The sequence below is a fragment of the Sphaerodactylus townsendi genome, linkage group LG06 (assembly GCF_021028975.2).
Source record: "Sphaerodactylus townsendi isolate TG3544 linkage group LG06, MPM_Stown_v2.3, whole genome shotgun sequence".
NCBI lineage: Eukaryota > Metazoa > Chordata > Lepidosauria > Squamata > Sphaerodactylidae > Sphaerodactylus > Sphaerodactylus townsendi.
The window spans coordinates 93,006,489-93,030,374 of record NC_059430.1 but is presented as its reverse complement, the minus strand read 5'-3'; the positions used below and the strand labels follow the sequence as shown (position 1 = coordinate 93,030,374).

At 44.1% G+C, this 23,886-nt stretch overlaps 1 protein-coding gene across 3 annotated transcripts in view; it reads right to left on the bottom strand.

The window, feature by feature from the left end:
* The window catches only part of ELAPOR2 (endosome-lysosome associated apoptosis and autophagy regulator family member 2), a 58,908-nt gene that overhangs the window by 4,981 nt on the left and 30,041 nt on the right, over nt 1-23,886 (bottom strand). For all 3 annotated transcript variants that reach the window (XR_007244762.1, XM_048499476.1, XM_048499477.1), the window contains 13 exons: nt 23,474-23,654; nt 19,961-20,089; nt 19,641-19,731; nt 18,791-18,893; nt 17,307-17,444; nt 16,083-16,346; nt 14,036-14,209; nt 11,937-12,126; nt 9,311-9,407; nt 7,379-7,480; nt 5,740-5,866; nt 3,483-3,661; nt 2,113-2,278 (listed from right to left, as the gene is read on the bottom strand). Coding sequence is in view for 2 of the 3 variants with exons in the window: in XM_048499476.1 (XP_048355433.1) it covers nt 2,113-2,278; nt 3,483-3,661; nt 5,740-5,866; nt 7,379-7,480; nt 9,311-9,407; nt 11,937-12,126; nt 14,036-14,209; nt 16,083-16,346; nt 17,307-17,444; nt 18,791-18,893; nt 19,641-19,731; nt 19,961-20,089; nt 23,474-23,654 (1,941 nt within the window). In the remaining variant the exon portion in view is untranslated. The remainder of the gene's footprint in view (nt 1-2,112; nt 2,279-3,482; nt 3,662-5,739; nt 5,867-7,378; nt 7,481-9,310; nt 9,408-11,936; nt 12,127-14,035; nt 14,210-16,082; nt 16,347-17,306; nt 17,445-18,790; nt 18,894-19,640; nt 19,732-19,960; nt 20,090-23,473; nt 23,655-23,886) is intronic.

Sequence of the window (23,886 nt, the reverse complement as noted above, 5' to 3'; positions counted from 1 at the left end):
CAGCCACACAGCAGCCAGAGAGAACTGCATCTTTTAAAAAGGAGACCCTAAATGGCATTGGGATGGTGTCATGAGGGAAGGAAGGGCTCCCGCTTCTCCCCTGCCCCCCGCCAGCAGTTTTCTCAGGCAAAAACCACACGGGATGGAGTTACTTTGCAATTTTTCTGCTCCTTGTGCACAAATACTCCATGCAGTGCAGAAAAATCAGCAAAATGACTCCTCCATGTGGTTTTTTTCTTCAAGAAATTTTATCTTCCTCCCTTTATAGCACTGTTCTGACCCCATTCAGACTTTTCTTTTTAGAGGCAGTCCCCTGCAGCTCCTGTGTGGCTGGTGGGGAAATACTTGAATGTACTTGTATGCAGGTGATAAAAAGTAATGCTAGAAGTGTCCTCAGTTTCCGACTAAATATAGATTTAGTGGCAAAACCCCAACTGTGTCATTAGCTAATGTGCAAAAAAAAACCCAGACATCATGTATGTGTAGAATCTGGATCCAGGCACACAAAAGATCATGCTACAAATACAAAAACAAGTGACTTTATGACACTGTTGATCTGTGCATTCATACTCCTCTCCAGCTTACATCGTGCCTGCCCAGGTAGGAGGAAACAAAGCTTCCCATTTAGTCCCTTCCAAAATTTAATGTATGCTACAACAAATTAAAGGCATCTGTGGTGAAGGACAGATGAATGTTTAGATACTCAAAGCACAACCGTTGCAGATATCCAACTGCTTTTACTTCTTCACAGTCCGTGTGAATCACTCTGATGGGTAGAGACTACAGAAGTGACCACCTTGGAGACAGTTACAGGTGCTTCATGAAAACAATGCAGATAAACTGCCTGAAGGACGATTCTGACATTGGGTGCCTCACGAACGTGAAAGGCTGGTGCCTGGTCATCAGAGTGAAAGGCCCAAGTGCCTGTTCGTCAGAGCTCAAGGACAGGAATCCCTCTAATTAAAGTGAAAGAGGTACCCACAACCCTGGTAAAGTGACATCAAACTATTGTCAAAGATTTTCACAGCCTGAATAAACTGGCTAATGTGGGTTTTCCAGGCTGGCAAATGGATGCCTGCCTTAGATGCAGGTGAAATGTTAGGAGCAAAAACTACCAGTCCATGGTCACACAGCCTGGAAAACCCACAACGGTGGGTTGACTTCAAACTATTCCTGGAAGTGGCTTCTGAGCCCATTCACAGCACAATTTGATAGTCTGAGAGATCTAGTGGCTGAACTATACTGATTGAAACAACTATACATTTGCTGTGCAGAAGAGCCCTCAGAGATTCTGTCTGATCCTGGCCTCAGGGAAGCTGGGGTCAAGCTTTAACCGGTTTAAAGCTGGGCCACCTGAAGCCAGCATTGAATGGGCTTTCCCAGCTCCAAACTCCATGTGGAGTTTGAGAGTGGGGTGAGCCCAGCTGGCCCTTGGGGGCAAGGCCAGCCCTACTGGTCGTATTCAAGTGCGCCCCTTCCCCAAACTCAACAGAGAATTTGGGGAAGGGGTGCAGTTGCGGAGTGGGGGCGTACAATGCACTCCTGACCATCAGGAGTGGCAGCCAGGGCTCAAGCCCAGCCCACCTAGCTACACCACTGGGAGCCTGCAGAGACTCTCAACCCACTTGGATGCGGGTGAACTAGACACAAGCTTTCAACAAGAATCATTCACTTGTTTCAATTATTGGAAGGGAGAGCGACACTTGTGCCAGAGCCATGAGCCCAAAGGCAAGATCCAACTGCTGAAGAGACCTGCCCATCAGTGTAATGCACAGGGACCTTGAAGCAGTCATAATGTTTTCTACAAATGTGATGTGGGAATGAGTCAGACCTGCATCTCACATCTCACCTCTGCCACAGCAGGCTGTGTAGTGCTGTACTTCTTTATTATTTTGAAGCCTTTAATTGCCTAAATTGCTGTTTTATGGCTTCACAGAGGCCACCCTGAGCATTGGAAAGGCAAGAATTAAATCATCTCTCTGCAATAATGTCCAAACAACAGTAAGCAACTCAACAGTGTTGTGTGGGAACAAAACAGATAGACTAATAATTTGATCATTTACAAAAGAACTCTATAAGGGACAAATCAGCCATCCTACAAGCAGTACTCACCTTTGTTGCCAAGGATTTGAGTTTTCCTAGCAACGATTGTTTGTTGGAATATACTATTTCCTCTTCATTATCTTCCCCTTCCATGATAGCACAGCTGTCAGCAGCTGGAAGCTCACATTCTTTTGAATTTGCACTCATCACCAGTTTGGAATATTTATATTCTAACCTGAAGCATAAATGCAAAGATTCTGGTTTTGTGTCTGCAACATGCCATCTTCTAATAATCAAACTGCAACAGAGCATCAGCATTGCAAACTATGAACAGACATTTTAGACTTCAGCAGAGCTGAGCGAGTAGAATTTATATTATTAACAGGCTCTGAAACAAACAAGTGTGAAAAAACATAGTATGCCTTCTTCTTTCAGGACCCTGAAACCTTGCACATGTCGTTTTCCCTTTTTTGTTTGTTGTTTTGAGGGGAGCATCTGTAAAGATACAGTGACACAAATAATCATGTTGCTGTATCTTTGCAGAAATTCCCCACAAAACAAAAAAAGGAAAAACAACACATGCACAGGATCGGCAGGCAAAACAAACTTGATTCCCAGCTCTGCCGCTTGAGCTGTGGAGGCTTATCTGGGGAATTCAGGTTAGCCTGCACACTCCCACACATGCCAGCTGGGTGACCTTGGGCTAGTCACAGCTTTTTGGAGCTCTCTCAGCCCCACCCACCTCACAGGGTGTTTGTTGTGAGGGGGGAAGGGCAAGGAGATTGTCAGCCCCTTTGAGTCTCCTGCAGGAGAGAAAGGGGGGATATAAATCCAAACTCTTCTTCTTCTTCTTATTCATTTACTTTTTAGAATGAAACAGTAAATGGTTGAGCTGTAAGCAAAGGAAACCTCTGAGGGGAAGAATCTGCTGCAGCACACAAAATGGCAGGTGTGAGCAGTGAAAACGGAGGAGGTTTGGGCGGGAGAAATAAAACTTTTCCTGCCTGCTTGAGTTCGCGGCTGCCAGCGCTCATTTAGGAAGGGGCGGAAGCTGCGGTGGGGAACATGACCCCGCGCTGAAAAGGTCCCGCAGCAGACGAAACCGGTAAGTCTCCACGTTATTTTTAGAGTGGAGAAACGCCCAGTGACCCCTGCCCTATTCTCAGGGGAAGGCAAAAACCCTCCAGGATGCCTGGCCTATTTGACCTGGAGGAAAATTCCTTCCTGACTCCAAAGTGGCAATCAGCAAATCCCAGGGCACGCAAAAAGGGGTCATGAATGCTGAGCACTAGCATATCCCTTCTTGCCCTCCCTTTCATGACCTGTCAAAGAAGTTCACAGAATCAGTCTTGCAGGCAGATAGTCATCTAGCCTCTGCTTTAAAATCTCCAAAGTAGTCTAGTACTGCCCCTCAAGCTTATGGTGCACACCCTCCTTACTTCTGATTCTTCTTCCAGAAATAGCAAATTAAGGCAATCAGCAGGACAGCAGTGAATGCACCAACCGCAGCTCCAACTTTCAGCCAGAAATCCACCATTTCGCATTTGATGGTCTTCTTTTCAGGCAAGGATACACCTTTTACACACTGCTTTGGTTCATTCCAGAAATATAAGATCTCCTAAGAAAGGAAGGAAGAAAGAAACGGTAGGTCAGTAAATTCTCTTCACATGTGCAATGAGACCTGCTACCTGGTGTGCCACAAGAAATAAATTAAGAAAATAATCAATTGCTCCTGTGAGTCTAAAGTCCCCCTCCCCCACTTCTAGAGTTTGCTCTGCATAAATCCAGAAATTCTGGCCTTGCCTGACCTTCTGTGATCAGCATTTCCTGAAGATGCTGCAACTCTGCAAAATGCAGCTGGATTATCCTTCTAAAAAGGAGGCACACCCTAGTCAGTGAATAGATCATGTACAAACACAGGCAAATAGTAAAATTAGCATTTATTGTGTATAGTCAAAGGTCATCACGATCAAATACAAAGAAGATAAAATAAAAAAATGATTCCTGGATCAAATCTCACCTTTGCTACAACTCACAAGATGGGCAGGTCACTTTGCCACCATCAGTATCTGGATTCTGACCTATCATACAGGGCAGTTGTAAGGTTTGCTGTGATCAGGGGCAAAGCAAGGGGGAACTGCGCCCGGGGCACGAGCGCCCCAAGCCCCTGCTGCAGCGCCGCACACTATGCCACAGCCCCGGAACACCCCCGCCACAGCACCACCTGGGGCATCACACACTCCACCCCATTGGCACTATGCCACTGGCTGTGATAATAGCCACAAAATACTTTGAACGGAGAGCATTATACAAATGCTAATTCCCTCCAAGACAGCTTTGACCAATCACATAAAAAAGCACTGAAGTAGTTTTGTGCTGTGCACCAAAATGAGTCTTCTGTGCAAATGAAACACATGGCAGGTGGGGGTGAAAGGAAGGAATAATTTAGTAGAGCATTTGAGAGGCTGGCTCAAATGGTGAAATTGGCATGTAGATTTTACAGCTTCCTGGTCCACTCAACTGAATAGAGATCTTCCCTGCAATCAGTTACGTAGGTATAGATTTTTTATTAGGTGAGTTCGGGGGGTGGGTCCATGCCCCCACCCGCCCCTGGGGGCATGGCCACGCCTCTCCAAGCCCCGCCCCTGGCCTCAGTGCTTATAAAAGCAGCTCCCCGAGGCCAAACTCCCCTGCCCCGCCCTGCCCCCACCAGCTGGGCTCCCAGCCAGCAGCAAGCAGTCCCTTCTCCCCTCCCCTCCGGGCAGAGGCATAGCTATGGAAAATGGATCCCGGTGCAAAATCTGAGTTTTGCACCCCCCTCCATGGGCAGCAGCTGTGATGCTGGAATCCACCCCCAAACAGAATCACTTTCAATGTTTAAGCTGGGGACCTCAGATTCTCCCTTTAAATCCATGCTGAAGGGGGTGGATTTAAAAGGAGAATCTGGGGAAATTTGGGGGTGCCTGCTGTCAGGGGTGCAATTGTTAAGCTAGCCGCACCAAACTTTCAGGGTATCTTTAGGAGACTCTCCTGATGATACCACCCAGGTTTAGTGAAGTTTGGTTCAGGGGGTCCAAAGTTATGGACCTTTAAAGGTGTAGCCCCCATCTTCTATTAGCTCCCATTAGAAACAATGGGGGATAGGGGCACCCCTTTTGGGAGTCCATAACTTTGGACTCCCTGAATCAACCCTCACCAAACCTGGGTGCTATCAGCAGGTGACTATCCTGACAAAATCACCCAGGTTTGGTGAAGTTTGGTTCAGGGGGTCCAAAGTTATGGACCCTTAAAAGTGTAGCCCCAATCTTCTATTAGTGCCCATAGGAAACAATGGGGAATAGGGGCACCCCCTTTGGGTGTCCATAACTTTGGACCCCCTGAACCAAACCTCACCAAACTTGGGTGGTATCATCAGGAGTGTCTCCCAAAATATCCCTGAAATTGTGGTGCTGCTAGCCTAAAAGGTGCGCCCCCTACAGGCCAAAAACTGAAAAAACACTAAAATTAAAAAACACAAACAGGAGGCAAACCTTCAGACATGTAATGGGGGGGTTGAACCCGGGAACCGTCCCCCTTACCTACGTCCTTGCAGCTTGGGATCTTATTTCCCACTTCAAACAGGTATGTCTGTATTCTTCTAAAAGTGTGTGCTTTTAGAACATCTGTAATATTCAGCTGTTGCAGTCATTCCCTTACCTGGTGTCCTTTTTTGCAAGCCCCCTCAATCTCATGGTAATCCTGCTGTGTACACAAGGGACAGGCTTCAGCGCTTTCCCACAAGAAGTAGAATGAGCAGCCATTGCAAGTGCCTGCAGGGCACAAACTAGAAGAGAAACCAACCATTAATTCATTCACAGTCTATGCAGAAACTTGGCTTTTAGACCATATAGGAAGCTGATTAGGTTAAAATTAAAAAAAGGAAAAACAGTGTTTAAAATGAAAGGGAAAGAGAAATATATACATTTTAAAAGATCACAGATTAAAATCCAAGTGTTATTTCTTGGTTATCCCCAAGGCTGAGGAAATGGCATTAGTTCAGATTTTTAGGGCTATTAAGAAATACTCAGCAACAGCAAAAGTACTATAACTTTCATTTCCAGACAGGACATTAACTCTACGGCAATCCAAATGTGCCACAGTTTGGAGTACATGGGACTACATGGATGCATCCTTTGTCCTCATGGAATACGGGAAAACTTACCATAAAAATCTGCATTAAAATGGTCCACAGGGGGGAAAAAAGACAACAGTAGAACTGGGCCGTTGGGGGAGATACAAATACTTATTCACAACAAAAAAGTGTTGAGGGCTTAAAGCCCAGTGCAGTGGGGAATAGATTCACTTGGAACTGGTACAAGATGTTTCCTGTTAATTAATTCAAATTGTATTTTAACCGGAGTACAAGCTCTATTAAGCCTGGAACTGAAAAATCTAATTGTACAATGTTGGAGTTCACAAACTGGCTCCAGGCACCGTTGAAGGAGTCAGAGCAGAGCCAAATCAAGAGAGGAGGGAGAAAAAAGGGGGAATCGTATGCAAATAATTTAAAGTTTATGGCAACAAACTGGGTAAGGGTGGTTTATACCAGCTTCTGGGAAGAGAACTGATGCAGCTCCACATTTGAAAATATCAAAGAGTACATGGAGGAAAGATGACTGATTGACTTCCATGTGGGACCAAAAGGTTTGGATCCATAAGTTGCGTGTTGTGGTTGCTTAGCAACAGCCACTGCAAACATCTGTTTATTAAAGCTACAAGCACTCTTTTTATTGTTTTGGTTTCTTTTTCAACCACCCAATCTTTTTCATATATACTTCAGATTTTTCTGCAACCCTGAGGCATTTTTCAGGTTTGTTAAAAGTTCTGTCTTGTCCATTAACCACTCCAATCTCCAGATTTATGTATCCTCAGATGGGGCACACTTCGTTATTAGAATATACAAGATGGTATATATCAGACATAAGAGTTTCTATGACTGCTTTTTTCTTACTTGTCTTCTTGTTACAATTATAAATCACTTAGGATCAGCAGAGATGCTGCCCAAGTGCAATATACAAACTTCAGCATCTTCTCCAGCTGCAAATAAGAGCTACTATCAAAACCTCATCAAAAGCAAAAAGTTCAGTGCAAATTCAGCAAGTAAATAGTTCAGTTCCTAAGCTTTGGAGGGATACAAAAAGAACATCTTAGTTCAATTTCTTTTAAAATAAGCATGGTCATTAGCTTTTACTTGAAGCAAATGCTGTGGTCCTCTTTCAGGTTACTCATTTGGGGGAATAAAAGAAAAGCAGAGAAACTGTAGGGAGACCCATAGCAACCCAGTGACAGCAAGTACCTGGGAACAGAAATTTTCCCTTGGCCAGGTTTTGCAGGATCGCATCTCAGGGTCACAACAGAAGTGCGTCCAATTTGACAGGTTGCTGTAACTCCACTAGACCTACAAAAAAAATAAGAACAAAATCCTTAATGAAAGAAGGAATTTCTCCCTTTGGCTGTTTTTAAAGCAACTTTTCTGGGGGGAACCAATGCCCCAGGGATCCAACTATTTCTGTCCCCCCACCCAGCAATTAATTGAAACCTTTTAGTGACTTCCCCCAGAAAATAATGGATGCCTTCCAGATCAGTCCCAAGTTGGAATCTAGAAAAAAGCTGAGGCATTCTCAGCTCTACTGTTGTAGATCTCCTGAGGAACATGATATCCACATGAGATGTAATTGTGATCAAAGGATCCCAGCAAGGCATTTGGTTTTTTTCTGGTTCAGCAAAGCCAAATGTAAACTCCTAGAAATTAGATCATACAAAAATACCAGTGTAGCACAACCTTAGTGGATTTGAAAACAGAATATGAAGGGAACTTTGTACTTGTGAAGATATTATTTCTAAACCAGCTGACAAAGGGAGCGCTATGGTGGTGTGGGATAGGGGCGATTATTGTAAGGAGATGTCAACAATGGAATAATACCTCATATTATCAGATGAGTACAGAGAACTCTACTCCTTGTACAAAGAAAGCAACTGCCCAGATTTTGGAGGAAGGCTTACTGGAAGGATATATAAATAAGATGACACATGATTTTCTTTTGGATACTGAAGGCAGAATGCCACAATTTTATCTTCTACCTAAAATTAATTAAGGTAACTTCCCAGTCCTTCGCCAGCCCACTGTTTCAGGCTGTGGTTTCTTATGTACGTATGCATGCATGCATGCATGCATGCATGCATGTATGTATGTATGTATGTATGTATGTATGTATGTATGTATGTATGTATGTATTCATTTATTCATTTATTCATTTATTCATTTATTCATTTATTCATTTGGTGTTCATACTACTCTTCCCTTTTGGGCAGTTGCCAACCATGGACACTAATACAGGTACAATAAATACCATGAAATCAACAGTTAGAACAATACAGATTCTCACAATCCTGGTGCCACTAACACCACCAGGAAAAACAATGTTAATCAGAGAGACTGAAGATTGGAAAGCCGAAGGTGATCTTAAGGGTGGTCAGAGGAGCAGGGGAGGCCCAGGTGGTAAACCGTTACTGCCTCAACAATATGCCTGGTAAAATAACTATCTTATGGACACTATGGATTTTTAAAATCAGATCAACAAAGTAATATTGACATCTGAAAATAACATTTTTGTGACTTAGATGTGAACTCTTTATGTGCTAATATTCCACAAAATGACATTTTTGATAGGAGAAAGTGTTTTTCAAACCTGTCAACATCTGTTCTATGTGAAATCATAAAATTGTGCCTGAAAAAGAATTTTTTAAAAAAATTCAAAACAATTTTTGGCAGTTCTGGCATAATGACAGGTTGCAAATTTGCTCCTGAACTGGCCAATTTATCTATGAACAGACTTGAAAACAACTTTATTTTTTTAAAATAATGATACTGTTTATAAGAATTGTATTTTTGGATGATTTCTTTATAGCACGGGAAGGTCCTGAAGAACTCCTTGTTCAATTTGGTCGGGTCATCAATTCTATTCATACAACGAAAAACATTGATATGTCTTATAATGAATCCAAGGCCAATGTTCTTGATGTAGTTTTTTTTTTTTAAGGCAGAAAATCCATATTGATGCTTACAGGAAACCAACTGATGCTAATTCTTTCTCATCTGTGGAAGGCCTCCACCCATACCATCTTAAGTGCTATCTTTCCTGTTACAGCGCCAATTTTCTCTAACATCTGCATTCCTCTAAAAACAGTTGAACTTGGTAATTCGTATGAGAGGCAGACTTTTACCTACTTGTAATAGAAATGCACATCAGGTATCTTCCTTTCAGACTGATTGAACATGTCTGGATTAGCATTAATGCTTCCCAGGCTTGTTTCTATAGTAGCTCCTAGACAGGAGGAATTATATACAAAAGGAACAAATGTTGATTTTTATACATTAAATTCAGTATATTTATATAAAATTATCAGTGCTTTTTGATTTGATAAAATGGAATCTGTCTTGTGTCTAAGGCAGCTTTTTCTAGGAACTTCCATATGGGATTTCAAGGAAACAGAAGCAGAACAAGAAGCTTAAACCCAGGAACTAAATGCAATGGTATCTGTCATTTACAATTCACTGATGAATGGCTCCAACCTGGATCTTATGAAAGGATAGTGGTTCACTTTAATGTCAATCAAGTAAGCCAGTTATTATTCTGTGGATGCTGAGATCGGTACCTTCTCCGTGTAGCACCTGAGACATGGAACATTCCTACTATTATCACTAAGGTACTAAGTCTATTGAGCTTTCAGCATCAAGAGAAGCTAGAAATTTCTTTGTTCAGGTTTTTTAGCTTTGGTTGGTTGGTTCATTTTGTCTACTTTCTTGTGTATCATTGCGAGGATAAAATGAAAGAGAGAAGAACAATGGAAGCTGCTATGGGGTCCCCACAGTGGAGAAAGGCAGAGTATAAATGAAGCACATTGATACAAATGAATAAAATCAATCTGTGGGGATTTATGGTTCACTGATTTCAAGATCCTTTGTTGCAAACCTGAATCATATACTATGTTGGTTTATGCAGGCATTTATTAGGCTGGCTCCTACCAGCTTTTCTGCTGGTGTAAGAGGGAGAGTGGCGCTCTCACCCAGTCCACCTCCATTTGCAACCCCATCCTGTGCAGCTAGCTGTGCATGCAGGCCCCCTGATTCCTGGGACAGCCTTTGCAGGGGTCTAATGAGGCCCCTCCCTCCTAAGCTACTAGGGGCCAATCGACAATCTGTTAATTGTTCTTCCCTTTTGGTTCGCCTGCTTATTTCCTCGTTTCAGATTACTTGTGATGCTGGGTTTTGTTTTGGGGTGGTTTTTTTATTATCTGGATTTGATTATGCTGAACCACCACTGACCCTGCAACAAGTCCAAGGTTGTAAAAAAAAGAGCAGCTTTGTATAAAATAACTTGAAAAGCAGGATGCTGGGCTTTAAAATCCTAATACTTGCAAACTTTGCTCACTGCTAGGAAAGGAAGATCCAAAAGACTGACACAGTAAGATTCAGGACCACAGAGGTGGACAGAAGACAGACAGACTGGGCACTGGAGAGGGGACCCATGCAGAAGAACAAAAGGGGGAAACTCATTTGTGTGTTTGTAGGATATTTGGGGGAACCATATACACCCTCTAGATCAGGGGTCTGCAACCTGCGGCTCCGGAGCTGCATGCGGTTCTTTCAGCCTTGTACTGCGGCTCTGCGTGGCCTGGAGGTTGGAGGGTAGCAAAGGCATGTCCCTCCAGAACAGCGCTGGAAGGAAAGGTTAAGTGGAGGGGCCGAACCGGAGGCGGCTCCGTGAGTGAGGGTGCCGCTTTTTGCGCCCCTCCACTCACCTCTCCTTCCAGCATTGCTCTGGAGGGCTAGAGGGACACACCCAAGCTGCCCTCCGACCCCTGGAGGTTGGAGGGTAGCGTGGGCATGTCCCTCCAGAGCAGCCGCCATCCCCACTCTGCCATCCCCGCAGCTGCCTCCCCCCTTGCCCCAGCCGCCTGCTCCGTCAAGCAGAGGGGTTTTCCCTGCCCGGCGCCGCTGCCTCCTGCCGCATCGCCATACCCCTCTTCCCCCGGCAACGGCCACCATCCCCTCGCAGCCCCTCTGTCCCTCCGCAACCCCCTCTGTCCCTCCATAGTAGCCACCATCCCCCTCTGTCATCCCCACAGCACCGAGCAGGCTGCGCCCGCCATCCCCCCTCTGCCCCACGGAGCAGGCAGCTGCCTGCTCCGTCAAGCAGAGGGGGTTTCCCTGCCTGGCGCCACTGCCTCCCACAGCATGAGAAGCAGTGGCACCGGGCAGGCCATGGCAGTCATCCCCCCTCTGCCCCACGGAGCAGGTGGCTGCCTGCTTTGTCAGGCAGAGGATTTTCCCTGCCCAGCACCTCCGCCTTCCAGCGCTGGAAGGAAAGGCGAGTGGAGGGGCTGAGCCAGAGGCGGTTCCGTGTGGAGCCACCTCTCCGGCTCAGTAGATCTTTGGGGCCGTGAAAAACGGGTTCAAATGGCTCTTTGGGTGGTAAAGGTTGCCGACCCCTGCTCTAGATTCACTGAAACTTTGAAAGGGAGTAAGTCCCCATTGAAACTTCTAACAAATATTTGGTGGACTGCAACTGAAGGACTGGTGGACTGCAACAGTCAGCCAGACTGACAGATGTTCAAGTGTCTATAGTTTCTAGGCAAAGTTCCAATACTTGTGTTACACAGAGGCCATCCTAGATTGAGAGCCATAAGGAAACCTTTGGACCTTGAGGTTTAGAAAAGCAAGTCATGACAAATCCCATATTCTTTGAAAGCTGCAAAGTATAGTCCCTGGATTAGACCATGTAACTCCACGACCATCCCTTCTCTCCACTTAAGAGCTGCTTACTCTTTATCAGAACCAGCAAAGAAATTACCAAGAAATGTGTCAGCAAGGCTGTTGGACTGAAGAGCCAAAGCAGTTCGGAATCCCTTGCTGTCAGGAGGGATGATCGTCGACTGGCAGACAAAAGCCCTCACTACGTTAGAATAATATTCTGACTCTGCCACCATGTCCTTCAGTGTAATATCAGTTATATTGTCAGCACAAAATGCCATCTTTTCTCCCTGTGGAAGTGAAATGAAAAAAGAAGGGATAAGCGTGTCCCTTTCATGCAGGATTTTCTAACATCTTCTGAATCAGAGGTCATGGGCCTCTCGCTGCGATTCAGAGCTAATCAGCTAAAAATGAAGGGGAAAAAATACAAAACATTAAGCTGTGCTCCCATTAATGAACTGATTAAATTCCTTTGCAAATTGCCTCACAGCCAGCCCCTTTCACACATATTTAATCACAAACAGCAGTAGGAAATGACATCGTTCATGTTCATCAGGACCCCATACTGCTAACTTGCAGGGCATAATGAATTACATTGTAAATTAAATGCATCTTGGGCTTTAGACAAGGACATGCTCTCTGACCAAGACTTACAGCAGACACTTGGAAAATAGAAAGAGTATCTTTACTGAAAGGTACAGACCAAATGGCTGCAGCATTTCACCATTCAGGATGTAAGTGTGTTTGTCTTGGCCTGACAGGCACAGACGCAGCAGAGGAAGAAAGCAGTTTTACTCTGAGTCCAGAGGAACAAGTTCCAAGCAGGTTTGGGAAGAGGTAGTCAAGGGTCGAAGGAAGGTCATGACAAGCAATAAGGCCGGAGTCTGAGTTCCCAGTGATCAGTCTGTGAGCAAGTGCAGCAGAGAGCTGTCAGGCTTTCAACAATGTTGCTCCTGCAACTTCCACTTCCCAGAGCTGTCTCTTATATGTCTGTGCTGTGGCTCAGTCTTAATCCTGAGCTAACTCGCAGTATTCTCTGCAATGCCTTAGGGCTTCCAAGCACACCAAGCCTTTTAGAGTGCAGTTCCTGCCAGATATGGACTCTCAGCTGCCTCACAGACTCAGGTGGTCTGGGTGGACTGCTCGTTCGGGCCTCAGCGGCCGGAGGTGCTTCTGCAAGCTCTTGACTTGACCTAGCTTGTGCTTGAGGCCAACTGGGGCTCCAGGACAGTAGGGTTATTCTGCCAGTACTCCTTATCGGAGGACTTCTGGCCATCTGATTCCAAGTCAACAACAGTGTTACTGATTACCTATTTTAAAGATTCTCATAAATTCCTATACAAAGGCTTTCCATTACTACAAGATAACAATACTCCATAGCACTGATAAATACGCAGCTGTTGCACAGCATTTCAGAGTGACAGCAGTGCAATGTAAGCAGGTAAGCATAGAATATTCTCTAGCTTTGATTAACAGACTGGAAATAACGATTGAAGTAGGAGAGAAGTATTTTCCCCAAAAACACTTTTGCACAATTATTCATTTGTTTGTTCCTACTATTTTGCCTACAGTGTTGCTGCTTTTTACTACTCTCCCCCTGGTTGGTGTTTTTTAACCTTCTTCCTGGATTAGTCATATGAACAGCCCCAGTCAGTCAGGAATCCAACAGATTGAGATGCCATCCCTGCACTATGTAGTAAATTGAATCTGCCTGTATGATGACAGCAGGCTAAAGCCAAACCAGCTTCTCCTCCCACCCCAGGAAATCTCTTCCAAGGGTCTCATGATTAGCTCATTAAGGAAGTATTCAATTCAAGTGTATCTTTTGAGATCTTCCTTACTCATGAGCACCTTTGGAATGAAGCAAGGTGGATAGACACAAAGAAACAAGATCTAAAAGAGTGACAAAAAACTCACTTCAGGATACAAAGGTACATTATGTCCAAAATGGAATCCCTATTCCTCTCCTTCTCACCTTTACTACTTAGGAACTCTTACCCCAAAGTTGTAACATTGCCCTATGGTGTGCTTCCTTATCCCAGCCAGACAACAATGTGGAAAAGTTAAGAGAGTGATGACATTAAAACATGGGGTAAACCAATTATAAGTACCACAGGGAAAAGCAGGAGATGATGGTTTGGATAACAGACCTGTGTCACACATGATCTTTAGGTCTCCTTTGGGAAGGCAAACACTTACTTGGTTTCCACACAGGCTGATGTTGAAGAAGTGGAAGAACTTGGTCCCTCTCGCTGTAAAGCTTGGTCCGTTCATAACAGTGCCTACTCTACTCAAGTTGCTAAAATCATAGGTGAAGCTCCGATTGTTCTTGACATATGACAGCTTGCAATCACTGAAGCATGAAAAATGGTCCTTAGGAAATAAAACAAAAAGAAATTGAATTTTTGCACAGAAGTCACAAATGATTGTATTGTGTGATTATATTTAATCAGCATGAAAATGGATATCCAATATAGAATTCAGCATTCTCAGAAATTTGATTATTTTTTAAAGCTAGGTTTCTTGTCCTTATGCATGCAAAAGTAAGAGTCTGAAGACATGAACGTATGACTTGCACAAAATTTCTTAGAATTTGAATTTTGCTGTGTCAAATTTAATTGACAGTTGAAGACTGTCCCTACGCGGCCTCTCCGATCGGCGGAGGCCAATTTACTGGTGGTCCCTGGCCCCTAGGCGATGTGGCTGGCCTCCACACGGGCCAGGACCTTTACGGCCTTGGCCCCGGCCTGGTGGAACGCTCTTCCTCCAGCTGTCCGGGCCCTGCGGGACCTTGGGGAGTTCCGCAGGGCCTGTAAGACGGAGCTGTTCCGCCCGGCCTTTGGAGGAACCAGCCGCTAATGGTGCCCCTTCCTTGGCCCTTAACATCTGGGCCGCCAATCATCTAATGAGACTCGCCACGCCTCCCTCTACCGTGGGGAGGGAGGGATTTTATATTATTGGAATGCTGGACGCCACCTTATATCTTGAATTTAAATTTAAATTTAAACCTTGAGTTTTATATTTGGTAAACGCACTGGGAATTTTATCGCTGCTTTTAAATGTTTATTTAATTATATTGTGTTTTAAATGTTGTACACCGCCCAGAGCCCTTTGGGGATGGGGCGGTATAAAAATCTAATAAAATAAAAATAATAATAAAATAATAGTAATATGTATAATTAGAAAATACATAAAACACATTACATTTTTGAAAGTTTGATCAAAGAATTATATCTAATACATCTAATTTAACTTAAAATCACTGATAATTTAATTTAAAAACATTAAAAAATTTCAATTCTGTTCCGTTACACTATAAACTATTAGAACTTAGCCACCAACTTAGTAATTTGAGGTGACCTATCAATTAAAAGTTTATACATTCTTGTTGACACAAAGATACAAGAGCTCATATCCAACAGGGCCCTTTGGGGATGGGGCGGTATAAAAATCTAATAAAATAAAAATAATAATAAAATAATAGTAATATGTATAATTAGAAAATACATAAAACACATTACATTTTTGAAAGTTTGATCAAAGAATTATATCTAATACATCTAATTTAACTTAAAATCACTATGATAATTTAATTTAAAAACATTAAAAAATTTCAATTCTGTTTCGTTAAACTATAAACTATTAGAACTTAGCCACCAACTTAGTAATTTGAGGTGACCTATCAATTAAAAGTTTATACATTCTTGTTGACACAAAGATACAAGAGCTCATATCCAACAGGGCATGGAGAATTTCAGATAGAGCCTTCCTATAAAAGTTAAATCTTTTTAAAAAGTGTTCCATGATTTCTACTTCTCCATCCCTACACAGAAAAAGTCTCTGAGCACATCTTCTCCTCCCTTTCTCTTGGACATAGTCAACCCTGACCATGAACTGCTAAGTTCTATGCCTAATAAAGGTTTATATATATATGAACTGCTAAGTCATGTCCAAGATTTATTTTCCCAAGCTCAACCATTGGTTAAGGCACAGTAAAAAATAGCCTTAGTAATTTGTTTGTTTGTTTGCTTGTTTGTTCAAAGGACTCGGCAGATTTACAGATAACTGGTCCATCAACGGCCATCAGTCATATTACGCTTCAGATTATCAGTTGATAACGATAAGTTAAAAGGGACAGGTCTCTCCACCCTGCTCTGCTTCTAAGCTTTTCAGTAGCTTCTGGATAGCTGTTGCTGAAATGGACTAGATACCTGATTCCAATCGAAACTACCCATAGCTGGCCTACCTTGGTGCTTCGGCTGCCAGGACCACATGGGACACATGCCTCTTCGCCATACACTCGATGAATTGACATGTAAGTGTTGGGTGGACACTCCTTGCACTGACTGGTTTCCTTTTCTATGTAGTGCCCAGCAGGGCAGGGGATGCAGGATGAGCCAGACTGTTCAGAACCAACAGCACAGGCCTGGCAGAAGGAGGCAACCCCATCCACTGCATTGGTCACGGTTATCGTGTAAATCTTGGCCACGTCATAGATGAGCTTCCTGCTCTAGGAGACAGAAAAACAGTGTAAAGTAAAACAGAGTCTTGGCTGAAGCATGTTTTAAATGGGTCGTTCAAAACATAAACCTTGACTCTTCTATTATTGCAATATTCTTGCAGGACAGTAGGACACACTGGCGGGATTATTGTTCATGAACAATAATTGGTACCCTGGATCTAGTGGGGCTGACAAAGGCCAACAATGCTAGTCTCAGAGAGTCAGCATGGTGTAGTAGTAAAGAGCATCAGACTCTAGTCTGTACAACTGGGTTTGATTCCCCATTTCTCCACACAGAGCCGTTGGGTGACTTTGGGCCAGTCACAGTTCTCTCAGAAATCTCTCAGCCCCACCTACCTCACAAGGTGTCTGTTGTGGGGGAGAAGAGAAGGTGATTGTAAGCTACTTTAAGACTCCATACAGCAAAGGAAAGTAGGGTATAAAACGTACTCTTCCCCTTCAACTTGAATCTCAACAGATCACATACCTGCCTGTAATACCGGCCAGAAAACGGCTCCTCTTTCCCACCTCTATTCTCTTCTTGTGGCTGCCGCAGCCCTAGTGCCTGAAGTGCTGTAGATGAAAGAAGAGAAGTTTCCCCCTCTTCCCTTCTGTCCCTTCCTAGGGTTTCATGTGTGGTTGTCATGTGGTCTCCAGCACATCAGCAAAGAAGAAAAGTGGGGAGGAGTTCTCCACCTTCTCTCTGGCACTTTCTCCCTGCCCAGAAAATTGCCAGGTAGCCTGGGAAACACAGAGGTCCCATCTCCCTTCAGTCTTATTGTGCCTAATTAGAAGCACTCGCGTTGTAGGAAACACTTTCACAGATGCAGTCAAAGGAAGGATATCAGTGCACAGCTGGAGAGGAGAGCCTCTTGTCTGATAGAGCAGAAAGCAACAGGCTTGAGCAATGAGACACTCCAGTTGACAGAATGTCACATGCTGTTATGGAACAGAAAAGCTCTTACTTACTTCGTGGCCTTGATTTGTTCTCTGGAAAGCCCAGGTAAATGTATAAGAAGCATTTTTGGAGATAATATATGTGTATGATTGCTTCTCCTTCGTGCCACTCCAGGATTTCACCACATTGGTGTAATTCTCATTGATATCCTGGAAGCAAAAGACATTGGACAAATGAGCAGTGCTGGTGGAAAGAATTGGTTTGTTAAACAAAGCAAGCAAGGAAACCTTCTCTTGCAGGGAAGAGAGCATGGAATCGCTCAGGTCAACCCCACTTGGGTCATGAAGAGAAAACCACTAGCCATGTACCAGTGGAGAGAAATTTACCTTTTGGTGACCCTCCCCTTACCATCACCTCAGTTTCCCCACACTATTCCCACTCTCCGCTAGTGACAACCTTGAAGCTTCCTGGCATGAACATTACAAGCAATCAATGTGTGCCTAATACCAGTTCAACGTTTCTTTGAGGATAAGATGTGGGGTAAACAGGGACCACGTTTAAAGGAATATCAGCAGTGTTAAGGATCTGCCTCACCAGCTAGAAAGCTGAAATACAAACAGTCCATTACTCTCTGTTTGGGAGAAAAGTATGACAAAGAACCATCACTCATCACTGTCTGACATCTCTTTCTGGATGGCAGCTAATTGTGCTGGACTGGGGAGATACAAAGGAACTGAGCTTCCCCCCACACACATACTTTCTTATCACATAAGGCTCTTCCCCTTCATCCTCAAAAGGCAAGGCAAATGTTGCTACCACCAGCCAGCAACATGACAACTGAGCAGCCACCCTTCTTACTCTAGGGTCCACAGCAGGGCCACCCCAGAAGAAGATGAGTGAGCAGGCAGGGGAGTGCGCAGTAGCTGCAGCTGGTCATAAGCAGCAAAGGCACAAGTCACTGCACCTCACCTGCCTTTTTGCTCCTCTCCCATGGAGGGTGGCAGCAGCTGTCAGTCTTTGGGTAGGAAGGAACCTCTGCCACTGCTCAAAGTGGAAGGGACAGGGGAGCCAGTGGTACAGTGGAAGTGGAAGTGCTCTTCCTTCAGTGGAAGGAAGCGCTCTTCCTTCAGTGGAAGAGCACTTTAAGTTGGAGGAAGGCTTCACACTTGAGTCCAAGGGACAGGTGGGGTATAAATATTTTAATAAATAAAATATTTGTTTAGTGCTAGTGGCAGGAAAGGGGCCGGATCCATCCCATTTGTTACAGGCACTCATTTTGTTCAGCAGAGAGAGAACAGGAAGGCAGTTGGGCATGACCAAAACTAACATCTTGCTATGGAACTCCAACACCTGCAGTCAGCCCAGTTCATGCACCTGGATCAGACTTAGAGGGAGAGTTTTTCCTCTGCACTCATCCACTGATCTATATATGCAGAATGCAAGTTCAGTTGTCTCAGAAATTATGATGAACATCATAACGCCCAGGTAGAAATGCAGAACACCAGATGCCAACCACAGTGAACGTCTTGCCAGTCCTGATCACAGCTTCACTCACCATTATGAAATACAGTGAACAATCGGCGGAGCAGATGGTGTCAAACACAAAGGTGAGCCGTCCAAGTTCTGAGCCTGTCATCCTTGTGACAGAAGTTGGCAATCTGTCCAGTCAAGAGGGAACGAAACATTTACAAAGATTTCAAAAGCTACTTGCAAGTCTACAAGGACAAAAAAGTGGGAGAGACTAAACCTTCTCCCACCAAACCAGTGCAGTCATCTCTTATACCCTTGCTCCTCAGCCACCCTCCTTTTCTAGGGTGGCATGCCTCAGGGGTCACTTTAGGTAACGCCTGGTTGAATCTTCCACTCTTTACAAGGTTCATGCTCAATGCTAAGCTTATAGAATGACATAAATAGTGCTGTGCTGCATGTTTCCCCATTTGGGAAACATCAAAACAATTAAAACACTAGTGGGGGGGGGGGGTTCCACAGCCGGATTCAACTGGTTCTGGTGGGTTTTCCAGGCTGTGTAACCGTGGTCTGGTGGATCTTATTCCTAACATTTCGCCTGCATCTGTGGCTGGCATCTTCAGAGGTGTATCACAGAGGGAAGTCTGTTACACACTGTGTAACAGGAACAAGATCCACCAGACCATGGCCACACAGCCCGGAAAACCCACCAGTGGGGGGCTTCAGAGTCTTCTCTTTGCACAACACATCAGAGTGTTCACGTATGACTTTAACCATAGTTCCCATCCATCCCCTTCTAGCATAGCTTGCCCACACACATCTTTACCAGGTCTCAAGTTCTCAAGCCCTCCTTATACGTGAGACAGGCACTATGGGAAACAGAAAAAAGAAATGAGAAATCCCAACCCTCAACACTGAAAAATAAAACTGTTCCTTACTTAAATCCTGGAATGTGAAGGTTCAAAACAAGATAATCATCGTCTGTGCCCCCTGCCCCAGTTCGAATGTGATCGTCAGCTACTTCCCAACCTGAAAAAGGGAAATCACATCTTAAAACCAGTAATATGTCATTTAAAGCAAAAACAAAATCGTGGAAAAATAGCCACAATCCATCAACTAGTTAATACGAGACTTTTGTTTTGAGCCTCAGAATCCTCATAATGAAGAGCTGAGGTTTGGAGACAAAGTGAGGAGTTCCCAACTCAGGGCACCCTCTGACCACCGGGCCAGCTCTCCAGAATTAGAAGGGCCAGCTCACCATTCATCCCATCACATTTGGAGTTGGCAACATTGATACACGAGGTCTTCATATTATGAGGGAGCACGTTCCACCACTTGTATTCCAGCCCCAGAGCTGGTTCAGTGCCAGGAGGGCAAGGTTTGCATTCTACAAGAAGAAACGAAGGAAAAAAGGGGTACATAAAATAAGCCAGCTTTGAAGAACAACATTTTAGTAGATAGGGCATTGAACAGATATGAATGAACTATTTTCAGGTGATTCTCGACATCAAAAATGAATGTGATAATTGTACCCTGATTTGGATAGCCCAACCTCATTATATCTAAGAAGATAAGCAGGGTCAGGCCTGGTTGGATGTAAGACATTCAGGGAAACGAAGGGTTGCTATACAGAGGCAGGCAGTGGCGAACCAGCTCTGACCATCTCTTGCCTGGAAAATCCTATGGAGTTGCCATAAGTTGGCTGTGACTTGTCAGCACTTCCCACCTCCACATAACAATGCGACAGCATTCTTTGTGTTCAATGTTTACCTAGCCACCTGTATCCGTGGCCTTAAATCCAAGTCCCGCCTCCTGCGTCACAATGTTCCATACCACTGCTTTTTAAAAGGACTTACTGCTCATGCAGATGCCTTGAGAGCCAGAGCACCACACCTCACCTGCCTCTTTTACAGGCTGTTTCCAAGAAGCCCCCAAGTGGGGGATTTGGCTTCCTCTTCCCCATTCCATCTTAACACCTGAGTCAGCTCACCTCTGCATATCAATTCTGCAGGCCTGGAGCTATGGAGTATTATCCCCCTCCAAAAAAAAGTCATGTCCCACTTCTGAATCCCCAGATTTCCTTTTTTTAAATTCTCTACCCTTTTCATTGCAGACGTATAAGTGAAAATGTGTTGTAAGGATTCCCTGGGAATGAATGTGGGGAGAGGCAGCTGCAGGAGGACTGGAGTTAAATCAGCTAATCTTTTCCTGACCAAATTCCTTCTCTTCTTCTCTGTTCCATCATCTTGTCTCCCAGACCACTTTCCTCCTTTCTTGTTTGTTTCTGTTCACAGTGACAAGTAAGAATGTTATACAGAAGACCGGTGTTATTATTCTGCAGTAGACTCCTCTAATTGTACTGAGAATTTTCCATGGTAGGACCATGGGATTGAGAAGAAAAATGAATTCTTGGTTTCACTCAGACTGGTATCTAATTTTAATCTTTAATCGCAAACTACCTAATCATAACTTGCACGTGCAAAGGAATGCATTCCTCCAAAATTGTACAGAATGCCTTTTATCCACTAGTGAATAACTACTGCCAAGTTCTTGTCTTTACCACCTCACCAGCAAGAAATGTGGGGTTGGAGCTAAATGACTCAATATGCATAATGCTCAGGCAGATTTAAACTCCAGAACTTTTCACTACAGAATCAGAAGTACTGAAGTCCAAGGGGCACAATGTCCAGTCAGTCTCAAGGCACATCTCCTTTCATTGGGGCAAAAGAGGGTCTCTCTGAGGATCTAAATAACAAAAATCAAGTGTCCAGCTGCAAAGAGGACACACTCTTTGCACAGATGCAAAATGCTTTTTCCTTGTTACAGATCTACCTACCTGGTATCAGAGGTAATTTCTGGGTTGCAGGAAGTGATTTGCAGTCAAGGAAAATTTAGGAATCCCCCATTTTAATAATGAAGGGGAGGCCCACCTTCCCCAATCCCAACTCACTTCTGAATCCTGCCCTCCAGCCTTTTTTCTGCACTGCAACATCTCTTCAGAAAACAATGTTGGTATTCTAATTAAGTCAACAGTCATAGTGTGATACAAAACCCTTTTTCCCTGGATAGCTAAGACAATGGCGTAGCACCAAGGGAATAGAGGGGGTGTGATGCACCGGGTGCACGCAGGTGTGGGGGCATTCTGGGGGCATGGTGGGGGTGGGCAGAGGCGTGGCAGGGGCATGGGGCGCACAAGTGCCCTAGGCACAGTTCCCCCTTGCTCCAGCCCTGTGCTAAGTCATGCCATATTGCAGATATGTAGCTTCTTCTGCTTGTGGCAACTACTGCATGTGTAAATTGGAGATGGGAGACAATAACCGGGCATTGATGGCTCTACTGCAGTTTGCGTGTAAGGATGTAGCTAATTTCCATGTTATTTTTAACATTTAGTCTATGATAAACAGCTCGCTCCTTTACTCTTCCAGTCACACAAAATCAGCCTCGAAACACATTCCCTCACTGCCTGAATACCCCCCTCCTCTTGCCTTTTGTGTTATTTCCCCAGGATCAGGAAACACCCACCTTTCCCCCAGTCCAATTGCCTGTCAGAGGTACCTACTTCACGCCCTTCCATTCTTTCCAAGCTTGTAAAGAACAGCACCTATTATTTTTGGACATGACTACCTGTACTAAAGCTGGGGACCGAACAGACTGTATAGTATGTTGGCCTAAAGGTGAGTTCAGAAAGGTTAAAGGCCACTAGTCAAGGTTAACCAAACATACAATGATGTTATTCGGCTATGTACAATTTGGGGTGGAGGCTAGGGAATGTTCCATATAAAGTCAATACAACATACACTGTATGCTACAAGAAAAGGCTGGGAGATTAACAGAGCAGCAGTTTCAAGTCTCTCTTAGGATCTGGGTCTATTTCCACATTCACTCTGGCACCAAAGCATCACACCCCCTCTATTCCCTTGGTGCTACGCCATTCAAATATACACTCTCTTCTTCAGTCTCTCTGAAAATTCTTGTCAGTGACAATTTTGTCAGCCATGAACAGCAAAAAATTTAAATACACTAGCAAATCCACTTCTGAAAATATCAGAAGTGACTGCTTTTGCAAAGTGAAATAAAATAAAGGAGACAGAATCATAGAGTTAGAAGGGATCTCCAGGGACATTTAATAGAAACCCCTGCACAATGAAGGAAATTCACAACTATCTCCCCCTCCCACAAACACATACCCCTGCCCCCAGTGATCCCTACTCTATGTCCAGGAGATGGCAAAAAAACTCCAGGATTCATGGCCAATCTGGCCTGGAGGGAAATTCCTTCATGACCTTGAAGTGGTAATCAGCATTACCCTGGGCATGTAAGGAGCAGCCATGAAAACCAAGCCCTGCTGCAACCCTTCCTGCCCTTCCTCTCCCAATCTGTTTAAGTTCACAGAATCAGCAATGCTGTCAGAAGGCCATCTAGCGGCTGCTTTAAAAACTCCAGCGAAGGAGAGCCCACCACCTCCCAAGGAAACTTGTTCCACTGAGGAACTGCTGTAACTATATTATATTAGATGTCCAACCATTTTTAAAAGAGAAAGTAGAAAATGTTATTGTGGCTATCATAGAGGCAGTACTGCACTTGGGATATGTACGCACCCCTTTGATTCCCTACTTGGTCTTTGGTCAAACAGGTTTTTTAAAAATTATTTGCAGTAATCCATCTGTAAACATACCAAGCGAATATACCTTCTGTCCCACCACTATGAAAACTACTGAATAAAATGAAAACCAACTGCACCAACAGTTTTGATAACATTAAACTCTCATACCCCAGGTTCCATCAGAAAACATGTCCTGAGGGCAAGGAGTGCAGAAGGAGGAGCCGTTGTTGTAGAAGCCCGGATTGCAAGGGGGACACTCCTTCCTCTCTCCAGAAGGGGGCAGTGTCACTGCTCCAGGAAGATCCTCCCTACAGATCTTGGACTCGACCCATTTGTACATGAGCCGAGTCTAAAACAAATAAGGCACAAAATAAAATAATTAAGGTTTCACTATGCCTGGTGTTTAAGAAAGTGTCTGTCACCTCTTAGGCAAGTGCAGGAAGACAACAGAATAGCTAGAGAGAAAGGAAAGAGTAAAGAAAGGTAAAGGAAAAAATTAAGGCACAAATTATAGTCACCAATGAATCTTGCACAAATGAGACTTGGAAATATGGCAGCAGCTAACCAGTATATGACAAACG